Source organism: Schistocerca americana, chromosome 2, assembly GCF_021461395.2.
Source record: "Schistocerca americana isolate TAMUIC-IGC-003095 chromosome 2, iqSchAmer2.1, whole genome shotgun sequence".
In the NCBI taxonomy this organism is placed as follows: Eukaryota; Metazoa; Arthropoda; class Insecta; order Orthoptera; family Acrididae; genus Schistocerca; species Schistocerca americana.
Genome location: NC_060120.1, coordinates 416,358,196 through 416,378,092, shown reverse-complemented (window position 1 = coordinate 416,378,092; position 19,897 = coordinate 416,358,196). Strand labels below are relative to the sequence as shown.

Below are 19,897 nucleotides of genomic sequence, written 5' to 3'. Positions count from 1 at the left end.
CATGGAGAGCTGCATAAAACCAATCTTTGGACTTAGGACCATAACAACATGCACAATGTGTCAATCAACTACAGGTGAGTGGCTGCCTTACAGATTATTTGTTTATTATTTCAATTCTGGAATGCATGTTATGGTAATTTTTTATGATTTGTTTCCCTTCAGTCCCAATACCTCGTTTTGTTCTGCCGCTAATGCTGTATTTCTTTTCTAATGAAAAACATATTCTTCTAATCTATGTTCACTTTTATTTTCATACTTTCTCCTTTTCTAACATAATTATGTGCTTTCACCATATCTACCAGTAATCCAGTATTGCACAATTTGACACTGCACTCCAATAGCCAGTTATACCACCAGCTGCTATACTGTTGTCACGTCCTCACTTGATTATGATACATATTTCTTCTTTTTCTTCTTCTTCTTCTTAACAGTGCCTCCTCATTGGAGGATAGTATTACTGAAATACGTGCTCCATAATTTAAATCATTTATCACATTATAAGTACGATAACTGTAAATGCTCGCTGCAAATCATGTCACTGTTTTGATAGTTAGGCAATCACGTCACACTTTATTTTTTTTATCCACCTTCACACATATTTCACATAAAAAACATTAAAATAAAATTCTCGTACATCTTTATTACAATACATATACTACTATGCAGGTTGTAACAAAAATGCATGACACAAATTGCAGGACACATTCCTCAGATGTAGACGAAGAAATTATGTTATATGAACATGGGTCTGGAAATGCTTTATTTCCATGTTGGAAGTAATTTTCTGCAACTCATAAATAATGGGAAACACACACAAACAGAACACACCAGCTTACCACATGCAACTCTTCCTCACAGGAAATGTTCAATCTGCCCTCTGTGGGCACTGATACAAGCATCAACATGCCGTTATAGTGAATCTTGGATGCGCTGATGTATCCCTGGAATAATGCGTATGATTTTACAGGCTTCCATAATAAGAGCACAGAGACTCTGAACATCTTTTACTGGGGTTTCATACACAGGAGCTTTCAAGCTGTTTTGTCACTGCCTCATGTTTTCTACTTACAAAGTGACATGATTCACATCATTATCATTTCATTGTTCCTCATGTATATGCAGAAATATTTATTATTATTTCTTTATACTGATGCATGTGAATATTTGTCTTACGTCCTTTTTACCTTAACTATTACTACAAATATTACAGAGTTAAGGGGGTATGTAATGGATTTTGGCCCAAAAAACCGATTTTTCGAAAATGTTTTTTTCTTGATCTATACAGTTTAATATATGTTGTTTGTGAATTTTATCATGATAGCAGCTTTAGAAATGCCTTTACATTATTAAACTCATTAACGCTGCACAGGTGGCCACTCCCACCTTTTCCGACATTTGGAAAACTACTTGCTTCAGAGGAATTTTTGTCAGTGTGTTAGGCTATTTTCTTTTGATATCTTTGGCTGACATCTATATCTCTGGCTGACATCTATATCTCTGGCTGACATCTATATCTCTGGCTGACGTCTATATCTCTGGCTGACGTCTATATCTCTGGCTGACATCTATATCTCTGGCTGACATCTACATCTTTGCCTGAAAACTTTCTTGCATGTGGTTTATTTACAGTTTGACAATACTAACACATATTAATGGGTGGAAGGTTGAATTCACAAACCTTTATGTGGAAGTCAAGAGTTATGCATAATGGGTGGTGGAAAAACTGTGTTTAGGAAATGGAAGTTTCATGGAAATTGGTTTACCAACATAAAAGAGGAAGCAGCTTGAAATGAAGAACATAAGCTCTCAACATCAGCATCGAAACTTGGGACAGGAGTATTGTACAGGTGCATGAATGATGTTAAGAGATGGAGTCTACTGGATTCAGACTTATTGATTTAGAGCTTCTCTGTCAGGCTTTAAAGTTTTCATGTTCATGTGTTAGCTCTAAAAATGCGGAATGCATTATTGTTGTTGAAGAAACAAGAGTGGGAATAGCTTGTGATTTTAAATTAATTTGTAATTCTACATCTACATCTACAAGGATACTCTGCAAATCACATTTAAGTGCCTGGCAGAGGGTTCATCGAACCACCTTCACAATTCTCTATTATTCCAATCTGGTATAGCACATGGAAAGAATGAACACCTATATCTTTCTGTGCGAGCTCTGATTTCCCTTATTTTACCGTGGTGATCATTCCTCCCTTTGCAGGTTGGTGTCAACAAAATATTTTAGCATTTGGAGGTGAAAGTTGGTGATTGGAATTTCGTGAGAAGATTCCATCGCAACAAAAAACGCCTTTCTTTTAACAATTTCCAGCCCAAATCCTGTATCATTTCTGTGACACTCTCTCTCATATTTCGCAATAATACAAAACATGGTGCCTTTCTTTGAACTTTTCCGATGTACTCCATCAGTCCTACCTGGTAAGGATCCCACACCGTGCAGCAGTATTCTAAAAGAGGACGAACAAGCGTAGTGTAGGCAGTCTCCTTAGCAGGTCTGTTACATTTTCTAAGTGTCCTGCCAATAAAACGCAGTCTTTGGTTAGCCTTCTCCACAACATTTTCTATGTGTTCCTTCCAATTTAAGTTGTCCGTAATTGTAATACCTAGGTATTTAGTTGAATTTACGGATTTATATTAGACTGATTTATCATGTAACCGAAGTTTAATGAGTTCTTTTTAGCATTCGTGTGGATGACCTCACACTTTTCGTTATTCAGGGTCAACTGCTACTTTTCGCACCGTTCAGATATTTTTTCTAAATCGTTTTGCAGTTTGTTTTGATCTTCTGATGACTTTATTAGTCAATAAACCACAGCGTCATCTGCAAACAACTGAAGACGGCTGTTCAGATTGGCTTCCAAATCGTTTATATAGATAAGGACAGCAAAGGGCCTATAACAATACCTTGGGGAATGCCAGAAATCACTTCTGTTTTACTCAATGACTTTCCGTCAATTACTACGAACAATTCATGTGGCTATGAATTTCATTTTCCTCCTCCAAAAAAACTGACACTGGTACCTATGAAAGCAATCTTAGGTTAGCATATGCTCTGAGATGTCTTGGATAGGGCAGGGAAGGAAGTAATTTATTGTGTGGTTTTCTGAACATGTGTTTTGTGCAAGGTTTGAAAAAATACATGAAGAAATGTCTGATGCTGTATGCGATACTGCCAAAGTTTCTATGACGAAAGCAGTACAGGAGTTGGTGGAAATAAACCAAAAAGGAAATAGATCCTGGGGTACACGTTCATGACAGTGAATCTCCCACAAATGTTACTGAACTGTGCGAGTCTGAAGATGGGATCTGGATGAAAAGGGGTCACACATCTCTGAGTGGAGTTGCATCTGTTATTGGAATTGACTCAGTAAAGTTTTAGATCTAGAAATAATGTCTAAATACTGCCACCAGTGTGCAACAAAGAAAATGTCCAACAATGAAGATAGTGAGAAACTGTGGCAAGAAAGGATGCAGAAGCATGCTCTAAAAATTAAAGCAGCTCAAGTGGGGGCATGGAGGCTGCTGCAGTTGTGAGGATGTTCTACAGATCTGAGGACCAGTATGGTGTTTGATATACTAAATATCTTTGTGATGGGGACTCCTCCTCATTCAAAACTGCAACAGATAAAAATTCATACAATGCAACAATAGAAAAGTTGGAATGTGCTGGTCACATCCAAAAGAGGCTTGGTGGCAGGCTTCATCACTTCCTGAAAGAGAAGAAAGGTGAAGTACTTGAGGATGGAAAACCACTAGGAGGAAAAGACAGGCTTACTCTGAAAGAAAATGATTCTCTTCAGTTATTTTATGGGAGAGCTATCAGGAAAAACACGCATAATTTAGAGGCAATGAGGCGTGCTGTGTGGGCAATTTTTTCCCACAAACTATCCACTGACCAGCCCGGTCGATTAGCTGTGCAGTCTAATGCACAGCTTTCTGGGTGGGAAGGCATGGTGGTCCTTGGCATGAATCTGCCCAGCGGATTAGTACCGAGGTCCGCTGTGCCGGCCAGTCTGTGAATGGTTTTTAAGGCGGTTTTCCATCTGCCTCGGCGATTGTGAGCTGGTTCCCCTTATTCTGCTTCAGTTACACCATGTCGGCGATTGCTGCGCAAACACTATCTCCACGTATGCGTACACCGTAACTACTCTACCACGCAAACACTGGGTTTACACATCTGGTGTGAGATGTTCCCGGGGTGGAGGGGGGTCCTCTGGGGGCCGAACCACACAACAACCTTGGGTTCGGTGTAGGGCTGCAGTTGGTTGAGTGGACTGCTGTAGCAAGTTGTGGGGTTGTGAACCACTGAGCACTGAGGGCTATGGCGGGGACGAAGCCTCTCCATCATTTCTAGGTCACCAGTTCCATACAATACAATACAATACAATCCACTGACCAAACACCAATGCCCAACCTGCGTCTGAAAGACGATTGGTGTAAGTTCATCAACATAAATGAGACGTATTCACATAGACTTCACAGAAAGATACAAAATGCAAATGAAAGCTTCAATAATTTAATTTGGATTACATGCTTAAGAAGGACATTCTGTGGACTTGAAGTACTCACAATACGTGTATATGATGCAGTTTTATGTTACAATAACATAAATAATGGCAGAATTGAAGTACTGAAGAGAGTTGATATAGATCCTGGTGTGTTTATAACAAAAGCATTTTACACCATCAATGAGAGTAGGATCAGGAAAGCTAACAGATCAGTGTCTTACCTGCAAATACAGGCCAGGCATATTTGAAGAGGAGAGAAGAGAAACCTGGAGGATGAGGAGTATCAGTATGGAAGATTTTAAAATTGAGGTACACTTATTAGATGTAGAAGTATGAGAAGAAAATCTTTGAACCTCATTTTTCCTGTTTTACATTTTTCACATTCTTAGAAGCTTTTTTTGCAAAAAGTACATGCACTAATTCAATGAATATTTCAGGAACTGTTTGCAATGTGTTGCTGTCTCCCTGTAACTAAAAACTACAGGATTGTGCAATTATATTCTGATTATTAGATGATTGTATGTAGAAAAAAAAGTTAATTTTGGATGTGCAAAATTGAAAACTCTGTTAATGATACAATTTGTTCCATAAATTAATAACTGTAGTTCTATGGTGTTATAATCTTCTCAGGACACTACAATAATATTTTCAGATTAATTGCATAATTAGAATTTGAGTTATGCTTTTTACAAAAAAGACAATAAAAAATTAAGAATTCAAATTTATGCCAATATGTTAATCCTGCCTATTTTATTATATTTTTCCGTTAAAACACAGCTCTTTTGCTTTACACATGCAAAATTTTAGATTTGTGCATTAATAAATTTGGCTGTAATGATTTTTTAAATAAACGTTTACATTTTCTGTTACATCCCCCTTTAACACCATCACTTATATGGAAAGTTGTCTTAAAGCAAATCTGTAATTCATTTTTGTAGTGAATCTATGTGTGACAATACTGTCACCACAATAATTTCATACAATGACTTTTCACAATATTTGAACTCGCATAATGTAACAAAACAGTGCAAGAAAAGAATGTATTTCACGTAATTCCTTCAATGTTCATAGGTGATTTTTGTAGTGCATTATATAAATATGCACATGATCATATCTGTGAGGGGGGAGAGAACTGGCATTGCTCTGAGTAGTGAAATATTTTCTACTCTGACCTGTGAAATGAATGTTACCAAGTGATTAACAGCTCAATGTTTATGTGACCTACTGTGTGTATCATTTCTTATATCACCAAGTTCTCACTCTCTCATTATAATTATCCCTCTACATCTACGTGATTACTCTGCTATTCACAATAAAGTGCCTGGCAGAGGGTTCAATGAACCATCTTCAAGCTGTCTCTCTACCGTTCCACTCTCGAACAGCGCGCAGGAAAAACAAGCGCTTAAATTATTCTGTGCGAGCCCTGATTTCATTTATTTTATTGTGATGTTTTCGCAAAAGGAGGAGAAAACTGGTGATTGAAATTTCATGAGAAGATCTCATCACAACGAAAAACACCTTTGTTTTAACGATTGCCACTCCAATTCACGTATCACGTCTGTGACACTATCTCCCTTATTTCGCGATAATACAAAATGAGCTGCCCTTCTGTGTACTTTATTGATGTCATCCGTTAGTCCCACCTGATGCGGATCCCACACCACACAGCAATACTTCAGAATAGGGTGCACAAGCGTGGTGTAAGCAGTCTCTTTAGTAGACCTGTTGCACCTTCTAAGTGTTCTGCCGATGAATTGCAGTCTTCGGCTTGCTCTACCCACAATATTATATATGTGATCATTCCAATTTAGGTTATTTGTAATTGTAATTCCTAAGTATTTAGTTGAATTTACAGCCTTCAGATTTGTGTGACATATCGCGTAATCGAAATTTACCTGGTTTCTTTTAGTACTCATGTGAGTAACTTCGCACTTTTCCTTATACAAGGTCAACTGCCACTTTTTGCATGATACAGATATCTTATCTAAATCATTTTGCAAGTCATGTTAATCATCTGATGACTTTACAAGATGGTATATGACAGCATCATCTGCAAACAATCTCAGATGGCTACTTATAATTATTGTTACTGTATCATACTCGGTAATTAGTATTCATAAATACTTCACTGTTCCACTCTGCATTCATTCCCACACACATTCATACGTAACTACATTTCTTGTCAGTGAGGTCCTCCTGGTACCTACCATCACACTTATATTTATTTTCCTCTATTAATTGAGGTGTGGATTTGAATCATTCACTTAAACCCCTTATCTTTATATAAAACAACTACTAAGTTCTTAACTAACCATAGGTCAGCCAGCATAACAAGCATACTTCGAACATTTTTGAGCAGAGTAGCTTACAAAGTGTTCCTTCTCATACTCCTGAAATATCACAAGTGTCTCGCAGAGTCCCCACCAGTACTAAAACTCTACTTACTCCTTCGAAACTGATATTAGTGAGCTCTTGCGTTGGTCTTCATGTTGTAGGCTTATACTGTCCAACATGTCATATTCTTCATTACTATACTTACATTCTGATGATTTTATTCAGTAAATTAAATTGCTTCTACAGTATTACACATGCTGTATTCATAGTGGTCTTTATACTAGTCATGTTTTGGCGTGGTACTTCTTGTTGCTTATAAAGATTTTGTAACTATTTATACGTTATACAGATTTGGGCGTCTTGTAATCTAGCATAGTTCAGATTTCATGTAGAATAGTTCTCTTCTAAGCCATTATGATAAGAATTTAGTATACCTTGGGTTACTGTATAACAGTTCTTTTGTAAACAGTCACACTCTGCACTTAGTAAACGTAGTTAGTTAGTTATATCCTTATCATTTTTTCTGTTCCTATCTTTTTTATTCCTAATCTTAAAACCAATATTTACATCTGTACATTGTCTGTGTATTGCGTCCCTCATGTCTTCGTCTTTATTGTGACATAAAAAATACTTGTTTCAGTGTTGCATGACACACTGTCTCCTTCATTGATAGTCAAGGGAACAAATGCAGCTGATTGCTGTTTTCTGGTGGTGATGTTGGAATAGCAACATTAATTCTACCACGACAACTATACGCACTGCGTGCTCTCTGCTATATCAGTTTGGGTCCTAGTTATTATGTAAATTCTGCTCCCCTTGGCTAGTTTCTCTTCCTTGTATTGGACAAGCAGTTACTAGCCTGTACTCATTACAGTTACATTACTTGGTTCCTATGGTATGTAGGACCTGGCCAGTCATTATATCAGTCTCTTTTGTTTGAATTTTGTGGGTCCCATTGGCTTGGCTTGTACGAACAGTTATCTCTCGTTTGATCACCACTTTTCCGACTATTACCGAATATGTACGCCTGTTATCTGGTGATGACATGCACACTTGCAGCTGTCGTGGTTGTTGTTGTTATTACTAGGTTGGCTGTTCCCATTGCTCTGAATTTTCAGTGCCCACTCGAACTGTCTCCTTGACCTTGGTCACCTTCATTTGTGTAATCTATAGAGTCCAACACTGAGAGAAAATACTCTAGGTCTGTCTCAGATATAGCGACCAATTTCTCTCATAAATTCAAATGCAATCTAGTTTTCAAGATCTTTTAGCATTTATGAATGTGAGACAGGGGATACATGAAGAGTCTCTCATGCCAATACTAATGTAAGACAGGGTCCTGTCCTCTACGATTGTGGTACTGGTTTGTGTGGCAAGGTATCTCATTGTTTTGCCATTGGCATTGTGATTATACATGCTGAAATCTCTCTCAGCGGCATCATGAATTTGCAGAGGTGAAAAGGTATTTTGTCTTTCATTTGCTGAGCACTCTTGCACGTTTCCTGTGTTAACAGTAGCTGTTTTGTTCAAATGAACTCTGCCAGTGGCCAGTTCAGAATGAATTTATTGTACGGCAGCTCTGACATCTGCCTCTACATTGGTAACGATTTTACTTTCCTTTTTGAACATCCATTTTTTGATTTCATCTCTGCACATTCGATGCTGCAGTACAAATTTTTCCATGAGTATGGTGTCATTGTTAAATGCCCCACTTCTGCACTGTCATTCAACTTCTTTATGTCAATGTCATAACATTTTTGTTATAGTTTCATAAACCCAATGTCTTCTGACAGTTTTTCAATTCGTCGAGGAGTTCATTGCAAATTGAATGTCGCAACAAAACATCTGCCTGAATTGTAGATCTATCTGCGCTAACATGTCACATGCAGTTTGCTAATTGTTTTGCTTTTTTTTCAGCTCATTTAATCTACCAGTAGTTTTATTTTGTTCTTTGAGTAGCTGTGAAAATTATTGTTTGTTGACATTTGTCATGCCCTTTCACTGTAAACATTTTTTGTTCTCGCAACATCGAACTATTGAACAATTCAGTTAGCCACACAGCCTCTTTCCAAGCTATTAGGTGAAAAAGCACTCTGTGTGAACAACTGTGTCAGCATTTCATCTAATGCCTGCAATGAAATGTTTCCTAATAAAAATTTTCCATCTATAGTTTCTGTTACATTTAAATCATGGCTGTTGCACACATAGCTGCCATCTTGTTGCTTAGCTGTGTTAGTCATTTCAGTTTGTTCATTCATATTATTTCCCGTTTCTGATTACTAAAAATATTTCTATTCATTTCATTGCTTTCTTCTGGTTCCATTTTGCTGAATACATATTTTTCACTTACATTAATTATTATTTATGCTATAACAATGAAAATAATCAGTTATTGAAAATATAGTGTAAATGTATAGATAAATAATCTACTCGCCAAGAGGCAGCAGGGGAACACACTCACAAAAGAATTTAACATTTACAAGACTTCCCTCTTATATTAAAGTTACCAACCATTTCCTAGATTGTCTCAAATTTGTTCCCGTTCCACTCCCACCACACACCTTGCTTGACACTATTGATGCCATATCCCTCTATACCAACATCCCCAATGTACACAGTCAGTCTGCTGCTGAACATTTCCTCAGTAACGCCCACCTGATTCCAAACCTATGACATCCTTCTTGCTCACATTAATCAACTTTATACTTACCAACAATTACTTCACCTTTGAGGGGCACACATACAAATAGATCAGGGGTATGGCCAAGGAAACCAGGATGGCTCCTTATATGCCAGTGAGCTTTCCTGGAATCCATAAATCTTCAGCCCCTGGTTTGGTTTAGATATATTGATGACATCTTTGCCGTATGGACTCATGGTGAGGCAGACCTGTTAAAATTCCTGGAATACCTTATCCCAATTAAATTTCAGATGGTCCTATTCTGAATCCTACGTCACTTTCCTTGATGTTAATCTCATCCTCAATGAAGGCCAGCTACACACTTTCATCCACATCGGACCCACTAACAAACAACAGTACTTACATTTTGACAGAAGTCATCCCCCCCCCACGTCAAACGTTCCCTCCCATACAGCCTTGTCATTCGAGGCAAATGTATTTGTTCAGATGCAGGTCCCTTACAGCAATACTCCACCAACAACCTAGTTCAAAAGCAGATTTTCTGGGCCATCACATCCACTCTAGAACCGCTGATACCTCCAAAAAAAATTTTGGAACATATCACTTGTCACCCAGTGTTACTCTGGTCTTGAATGTATCAATCAGCTACTTCGACAAGACGATGGCTTCCTAAAATCATGCCCTGAAATGAGATCCATTCTGTCTGAGACTTGGCCCATCACACCTGGAATACCTTTTCGTCACCCTCCCAATCTCCGCAATATCCTTGTCATACCCTAAACTCCTTCCGCACCCATCTCCCTACCCTATGGCTCCTACCCCTGTGACCGTCCCAACTGCAAGACTTACCCTATGCAGCCTCCTACCACCACCCATTCCATCCCTGTAACTGGCAAAACATATACTATTAAAGGCAGAGCCATCTGCGAACAATACATCATACACCAGTTGTTAAGTAAACACTGTTCAGCCTTTTACATCAGCATGACTAAAGTCAGGATGAAGGGGTACAGGAAGAGTGTGTATAAAGGCAAAACATAATATTCTGTTGCAGAACATGCTGTACAACATGACAGTCATGACCGCGGTGCCTGTTTCACCACAGTGCCAACTGGATTTTCCCCCCAGACACCAGCTTCTCAGAACTCCGCAGATGGGAACTAGCACTACAACATTTCCTTGGTTCTAGCCACCCACCTGGCCTTAATTTACATTAATTCTTTCCATCTCAGCATTTATTCACAGTAACTACTCATTTGTTCACTCCACTTTCGTTTTCTACATCTTTCATTTTCTGACTTTATTTTTCGATGTCCAGCTCCCGCCTCTATTACATACAATGCACTTACCTTTTCACTCTTATTAACTCATGCACGATATTTTAGTAGTAGTCTCTGTCTATCATATTACTCTGTCTTCCACCTTTAAGCTCTCAGGTTTTCAAATCTCTTTCTGTGCAGTCCCCAACTATCAGTCTTTCTGAACTACACCCCTTTCCCTAAACCTCTTGAGTCCTTTTTCCTTCACCCCTCTTCCTTTCCCTTCAACTCTTCTACCAGAAGAAGGAGCCACTAGCTCTGAAGGCTTGTGAAAGTTAAATCCTTTTGTGTGCGTGTTCCCCTGCCACTGCTTGGTAAGATTATTTAAGCTATGCTTGCTATATTCATTTTCATCAAAATTAATTTTCTGTTGCTGTTTTGTATCACTGTTTTTCATTTTCTTTCGAGTTTCCTTCTGGGCTTTTGTTTTCCTTCTTTATTTTGTTATTGTCATTTTCTTGATGATCTTGCATCACACAACGAAGGTAATTTACATCATTATTAAGTGAACAATCAAATGTTTTACAATAGTTTAAGCAAATTGTATTTACAAAATTCAATAAGCAAATTCCATATAAGGTTACCACTTCTAATGTTGAAGTTGCACTATTTACCAATTAAGTTAAGTATTGTGGCATCCCTTACAGAAACTGAAAGAAGTATGGAAAATATTCTACAAAGATTTTTATACAGTATTAATATTTGTATGTATTGTTCTTTCTGAGCAATATTAGGTGCTGATTTTTCTGGAAAAATTTAAGATTGTCATTTTAGTTCTTTACTGTGCAGTCTTCCAGTCTCTGCAAATTAATTGTGGTCTGGCAAAAACAAATCTTGCATTTTTCCTACACAGATTTAGTGATTGCCTTTTTCACCTCGTTGTGTTGCGAATTCTGTATACTATCAATCCTTTTCTCATTTTGGGTTGATAAAGAAATTATCCGAACAACTTTTGTGCTCATAAACTCTTATATTTTCATTTTAAAAGTGTAGTTTTTATTACAGAGCATTAACATGGTGGATTCATTCAACATGCTCCAGCAATAGCTTATACAGAAGAAAGTAATTAAAAAAAATTGAATTAGCCCAATCTTCAACATTCATTTATGACCTAATAGGTATTATGATTTCCCAGTTCCTATTGCTATGTACAGTTTACCGTAAGTCGTTGCAAAATTATAAATTTTATTATCAAAAAAGAAAAAAAAACATCTTTCCTTACTCCTCCATCCTAAATACATTACAGATTTGAGGGCCCTGTTGACAACTCTACAAACATTCTCAACTGTGGAGAGATCCAGTGGTCTTGCTAGCCAAGGTGGGATCTGGCAAGCATGAAGACATGCAGCACAAACTCTCACCATGTGCAGAAAGGCATTATCATGCTGAAGTGTAAGCCCATAATGACTTGCCTTGAATGGAACAAAACGAGGCATAGGATATTGCCAATACACTACTGTGCCCTAAGGGTGCTGCAAATGACAAATGAAGGGGCTTTGCTATGAATAGAAATGGCGCTCCTGATCGTCAGGCTCTAGAGCAGGCAACAGTCAGGTTGGTATCCCAGCCCTATCCAGGGTGTCTTCAGACACTTCTTCAGCCTGGAATCTCATTTACTGGAGTAGAATTGTCTTCGTGGTGAGTCCCCTTTCAAAATGAACCCTTATGACCAGCAAAGATGTGTCTGAAGATGCCCCGGACAGTGGTGCGATTCTAACCTGACCGCCGTCTGTCATACAGCACAACTACGAGTGATAGTCTGGGTTCCCATTTCATTTCATAGCATGACTCCTTTGGTTATCACCTGTGGCACCCTTCCAGCACAGTGGTATATCAATGATATCCTATTCTCATTTTCTTGTCCTTCACGGCAAGACATCAATGGCATACATTTCAGCAAGACAATGCCTGCTGGCAGACAGCGAGAGTTTCTACTGCATGTCTTCATGTTTGCCAAACCCTACCTTGGTCAGCAATGTTACCAGTTTGTCACCAATAGAGAGTGTTTTGAGCATTACAAGCATGGGCTTCCAACCTGCTTGTGATTTTGATAATCTAATGTGCCAACTGACTGAATTCGGCATGATATCGCTCAGGAAGACATCCAACAACCCAATCAATCAATGACAAACTGAATAACTGTTTGCATAATGGCCAGAGGTTGACCAACTCATTTTCACTTGCCCAATTTCTGAAGCTCTTCCCTTAAATATATCAACCAATTTTTCTGAAACTGTAATCACTTGTCTGTCTGTACATGTAATTTATATCTATTGATTTTTGTCCTCTTCGGATAATTCCTTCATGGTGTTTGTTTGTTTTTGTCTTAGGGTGTATTATGTCATATATAAACAGGAACACAATTTTGAGACGTAACTGTTCTGAAACACATTGTAGTTTATTGTCATTTTGGTCAGTCTGTAATTTGCATTTGAAGTTCTCAGATCATAACTGGTAGTCTAAGTTGTTTGCAAGCAGTTACTAATTTAGTTGTTTTGTACGAATATCTTTTGTTTTGGAAATACACCAGAGCAGTTCTTCTTTCAGCTTCAACCAGTAGAATTTGTACCTGGCACTTCATACAGTGGGTCATATGTAGTCATTCTCAGAGTCAGTCATCCATAGCTGTGCAGTAAAACACAAGCTTTTTTTTCATGAATTTTGATATCTGAAAACCTGAAGCTGTATTTACACAACACTATAATAAAACAGACTAAAATTAAATTGCTATGTAGTGAAACAATGAGAAGATATTATTATTATGGCTGTCTATTGTGAAAAAGTAGAAAATTTCAAGTTATTGTGAAAATATGAAATCCATGGTATGTGAGTCAAGAAGGAAAGAAATAGAATGAGGCATATGAGTCAACTAACAGTGTCCTTTTCAAATTATAAATCTTGGGCCATACTTCTCAGACACCATTATTTCTAAAAGCTTTCTTTCAACAAGCCATGATTACCATTGTGGGATTTGTCCAGGATTCTTTGAAAAAGAACTGAATACTAGTGTTGAGCTGTATGTTTCAGATGAAAGAGGAGAAATAGTATGCAGATGTAAAGAAAGACAGTATCAACACCATTTTGTGTGGAACAGAAAGACTCAGTGGATAGCAGTGCTCCCACGCTACATATCTACTTTCTTCTCATGTACTTTATGCTTTTCTATTCACCACCTCCCCACCTCCTCCCTCCCCCCCCCCCCCCCCCCCCCCCCCCATTTCCAGGCTTTTTTTCATCCTGTAGTTCCCTTCTCTATCTGCACATCATCTGAGCACTTTCCCTCCCCATCACCTAACTTCCTCATCACTCTTGTTACCATCACCCCTTTCATTTATCTCAATCTCCATCCACACATGGACAAAGGATCAGATGCAAAACTTTCAACAATGACCACCTGCAATACAAGAAATTGCAAAGACAACCAATAGAAATACACAAAAATATGTATAATATTAATCTTCACTGACGGCCAAGGGAATAGTTCATACTTTGTAAAAGATGTTTACAAATCTCATACCTCTGTTTGCTGATCCTTATGCAGAGATATTCTCTCCATCAGCTCTGGCAAATACACATGATGTTTGTTTCGTTGCTTCGCAAGGTATAATAATATGATCAAAAATACAGTTATCATCTTCTGTATTGGTATGCTGTGATCTTCCTGTAATGAATCATGAAATAGTAGTATCTGTCCTTCACAATAAAACAAACAAACACACACACACACACACACACACACACACACACACAAACAAACACACAAACACACACTACGAATCTTGCTGATGTATCTCATAATCAAGATGCGAGCCTATGAGCCTGGTACACAAACTTTAAATTGTATTACCATAACACAAAAAAATCAAATCAAATTATTATTTCATACTAAACATGATCAATCCTATTTGTTATTACGGTAGGCAAAATATATTATTACGTCTCATGTTAATAAGCTGGTTATGCATATATGAATGGATGGATGCTAGTTACTGAATACGTCTCATGCATAGGAAACATACTGTACAACAGTTATTAAAGGCTGTTAGGCTGATGGCTAATATGTATATCTCCAGTCCATAAAATAAATTAGGTGTCTGTTAGTGTCTGAAAATGTTACATTGAGTATTAACTTATAAATAAATAAAGGTAGGAGTTAAGGGTAACAGCACACCACGTAGTTGAGTTGCTGAGTGGTCTAGAGGCACACAAACTGAAGACACTGCTAAGATTTTGGACAATGTCCACGTTCAGAGCTAATTAGCCACTGGGATCATGAGGATAAGATTAGAATAATTACAGCACACACAGAGACATTCAAACAATCATTCTTCCCACACCCCATACATAAATGGAATAAGTAGAAACCTGCCCTAGTAACTCGTACAATGGGACATACCCTCTGTCACACACTTCACAGTGGTTTGCAGAGTATAGATGTAGATGTAGAAGAAGGTCAGCATTCAAAAGCCCAGCAATGTTTTCAGTCTTGTTTATGTGCCTATCAACCACTAAATACCTCAACTATACAGCAAGCTGTTACCTTTACTTCTTCCATTCTTTATATTCCACTAAAGAATTTCCAATAATATAGTACCATATACATCATCTGATCAAAAGTATCTGGACACATAATAGCCAACACTGATAATGGTGTGTCTCCATCCTTCACTTTTACAATAGCTTGAACTCTGCTGTGGGCAGAGGTGTCTGAATGTCTGGGCAAGATAGGCAGTCCATTTTTCTTCAAGAGCTGAAACTAGAGAAGGAAGTGATGTTGGACATTAGGGTCTGAGGTGAGGCTGGTGTTCTAACTCGTTCCAAAGGTGCTCCACTAGGTTCAGGTTACAATTCTGGGCAGACCAGGGCATTTCAGGAATGTTATTGTCTGCACACCATTGCCTCACAGTGTAATGCAACTGGTAAGTGCACCTCTTTTTTGACGACTTTTGGAGAATCCAGTACAAATGAGTCCACAATACAATACAATGAGACAAACTGTAGCTCTACATTTACCATACTCTTTATGCTGTAATCAGAATCATCTTAAATTTGATAAACAGAAATAAAGCATGAAGCTAAATCAGATTTATTTTTAGAAAATGATTATTTTTCATATTTCCAATTTAATTCAAAATTGTAGTCACATTTGAAATTACATTGTCATTCTGTAATTTATTCTGAGTAATAACTTGACAATATTTGTAAAAGAACTTACTGTGTATTAACATCTCTTTATGTAAAACCAAAATTGTGTAAACTCAATACGCTGCTATTTCTCGCAACATCTTTCTTCTTGTTGAGCTGTGTAAGTGGTTGTTGGAGGAAGTTGGTGTGAGTTGAGGAACTGTCAAGTTGGGTATTGGTAATGGCCGAAATATTTTGTTAGCAATGAGCATATGTGGAAATAAAAAAGTACTGTACACGATGTGAAGAAAATAAAACATCAGACGAAACAAACAGAAACCAGTAGTGTTCAGATTTAACGTCTAAACCTGATCTTACAGCCTCGGCATAACAATGGATATTTCTACGTGCCATGACCTTCAATGAGCCACAAATTCAACAAGCAGCAACAAGGAGGAGGAATTGAGCGACTTTCCTTCTGACTTATTTATTAGATGCACCTACTTAACGATACAAGCTAGAAAAGTGTACTTGCTCTGAATTTTTGTTTCCGATTGTTTTATACAATAGTACAGGGGAGGGTTGGCTCTGCAGACGTTCCCTTAAAACAGAGTGCATTGTCGTGCTGTTACAAACAATCACTGTCTCCAAACTCTGCCTCTCTGCATGCAGTACACTATGCTGTAAAACGTGTTCATGCCCTCCTGCATTTAGCATTTTCTTAAGTGAAGTAAGGTGGGCACAGTGCAATAAGAGGTCACATCCTAACCATAAAAAGCACCCCCATACTGTAACTCAACTTCCTCTGTACTTCACTGTTGGCATTAAAGGTAATGACACAATGTTCTCAAGGCATTCACCGAATGCCACAATATATAGCGCAGATTGTAACTCTAAATCCATGATTTCCAGTCATCCACTGTCCAGTACCACTGCTCTTTATACCATCTCATCTCATGAGTCTATTAGCACCGACTATCATGGCTTATAAGGAGCCGCTCGACCATTGTACCCCCTTTTTTTCAACTGCCTACTTGCAGTCATTGCTACTAGGACTGCTTGTAGCACTTTGTAACTCATGAGTGATTCTTTTTGCTAAATTCATGTAATATCTTACAACCACCCTCTGCAAAGCTCAACACCTCCAGTCTGTCAATACATGAGGCCTCCGTGGCCTTGGTTTAGCTGTAGTTGTTCTTCCGCATTTCCACTTCACACAGTCACATCGCCAACAGTCAACTTCGGCAGCTCTATGAGGGTTCAAATCACCTTGATGGATTTGTTACTCAGGTGACTTCCAACGACTAGTCCACATTTAAAGTCACTGAGCTCTCCTGACCAATCCATTATGATGTTACTGCTTCTCTACGGACAACACACTCATTTCTTACTGGTGGGGCTACCTCTCATGACATTTAGTGGTTAATTTCACATTACACAGGGAAGCCCAGATACTTTTGATTAGGTAGTGTGTTAGAAGATGTTTTGTATAAAACAGGAAACAGCATACTTTCCTACAAAACAAAAAATGTTTTCACTTATTTCATTCTACACTACATAGTCATTTCTGATGGCAAAATTAAGGTCCTTTGTGGGCAATCTTCATAGTGGTTTACTAAAAGTACACAAAAAAATAAAGTTCTTCACAGCATTACTATGTCAACATGATATTTTTTTATGTCACTGGTCTCATGCCAAAATATATGACTTGTCTCCTGAGCACCTAACACAAGTATAGTTTCAATAAACAGTATAATTAAATAAGTGCTACTGCATACAGCCTGTTCGTGTTCCAGTAGGGAAAAAAAAAGTTTGCAAACACATTCATAGTACTACAAATTACGAAGTACTGTACACAAACAGTGTTGAATTGACGGGAAACATCAGGAATGTAATATAATGTCAACGGATTCTCCCATTACTTTAAAGGAAAAATGTTACACTCAATAAAGAAAACATTCTTGTATCTGCATTTTACTGCACTTTATTCATGAGGAATGCATACAAAATAATCTGTAGTACAGGGCTTGAACAGTGTGAAAAATAAAATTAAGCTTTTAATTCCAGATATAGAAACCTGACGAATGATCAATCACAGTACATACACAGTGCAGATACACTGAGGAAATACTGAGTAACATTTAGACCAACAGGTATTCACTATTAATTTTTACTTGATTGTAGAAATAAATAGGAGCTGTTACTCACATTACTGTCTGTGATGTCAAACGATTCCTGAGCTGAGTAGGAACTGCTGCAAGAATTTTTATGTTGTCTGGATAATAGTAGTCGAGTCACAGCAGGCCAAAGTACGGGTGATGACGGATCATATAATGCAGCCAATCTCTATAAAATAACAATACTCCATCACAATTTGTCATAGCATAATAAAAGAAACATTTGAGAGTTTATTTTCCATTCTCTGTCTTCCTCTATTACCTCCCCCTTTCCTAAACCCACTCACTCTCTCTCTCTCTCTCTCTCTCTCTCTCTCTCTCTCTCTCTCTCTCTCACGCATGCACGCACGCACACACATGCGCGGGTGTGTGGACACACACACACACACACACACACACCACACCACACACACACACACACACACACACACACACACACACACTTATTTTCATTTCAGCCCTCGATTATGTCCTATGTTTTCTTGCATTTGAATTTTATTCTGTTTATATCTTACTTAGAATTTCTGTTTAAAGCTCATGCACTTCATTAATGCCTCAATAAAGCCAAGACCACTCATTTGGAGCTTTAGAGGAATATTTAATTAATGTTAAATCTTAATTCTGTGCCTTCTCTTTGCATTAAATAATTCAAAAGCTTAAAATATTTTTGATATTCAAATATTGTGAAATATTTCTGACCTTCAAAAATGGCATACATGATAAAAGAGATAATATTTGCAGTATTTTTGTTCAATCTGAAAGATCAACACTATTTGGAAAGAGCTATAGTTTGCTGGTGCATAATGGCCAGTAGGATTTTCTTTTATTTTTACCTCCAACACTTCTTCTCCCAGGTATGGCAAATGTGTATTAACAAATTGCAGATGGTGGCCCGCTTGTATTGGTCGACATATAAGGGCTTGAAGTAGTGAAGGTTCACTCAAGCAGCGCCATAATGCAGCTGAAACAATGAAAGTAAACATTTTGCTGTAGCAGCCATTTCTCAATTTTCGTTGAGACTCTTAATTTTCTTTGGTTTTTGATTGACTTCCTCTTCAACAGTGAAACAAGCAGATGAGAGAGGGAAGTATACTTTTAAAATCATAATTTAATATCTAATTCACACCACTACATGGGTTTGTAGAGGAGAGCAGTAGACTGTTCCTGGGATACAAATGACATGAAATGGGTCATATCTCTCTGGAAGCCACAGGTGGAAAACATATCTCTCACATCCACTCAACACCATGCATCTAATCATGCATCCCAAAGTGGTATTCTGCCAAGCACCCTATCTACATAATATCCTGCTCAGGGTTCATTTCGCCATGAAAGCCACAAGTGTATTTACAACTGGTCTACCTAGCTGCACAGTATGCTTCTCAGCATTATGTAGTTGACTTTAGAGGCTAGTTCACAGGCAGTGTCACTCAAATTTTCTCCTCTAATGTAAGCTTTTCTTATTTTTATAAATGACAACTATCCCTCCAATAAACTCTTCATTACCACAACTCCCTTGCTGCAATCTCTGCTAGATTTTTCTTTACTTTGTGTGTCACTTTTCTCATTCTGATTCCTCTGCCTTCCCATTGTACTAGTATACTAACATTTCTCTTAGTGTGATGATGATTATGGTGGTGGTGATGAAGATGAAGTTCTGAGGGCCCATAACAGCAACATCTTTAGCCCCCACAATAAAATACAATGGGACAAGTGTGGAGGAATACCATAAACTGAATAAATCAAACAATGGAAACTCCAGATTGGAATATCAACAATGTA

At 37.9% G+C, this 19,897-nt stretch overlaps 1 protein-coding gene across 1 annotated transcript in view; it reads right to left on the bottom strand.

The window, feature by feature from the left end:
* LOC124593676 overlaps positions 1-19,897 on the bottom strand; it is a 422,343-nt gene that overhangs the window by 242,327 nt on the left and 160,119 nt on the right. The window contains exons 12-14 of the mRNA XM_047131970.1: positions 18,949-19,076; positions 18,147-18,284; positions 14,332-14,475 (exon numbers count right to left, since the gene is read on the bottom strand). Coding sequence (XP_046987926.1) covers positions 14,332-14,475; positions 18,147-18,284; positions 18,949-19,076 — 410 coding nt within the window. The remainder of the gene's footprint in view (positions 1-14,331; positions 14,476-18,146; positions 18,285-18,948; positions 19,077-19,897) is intronic.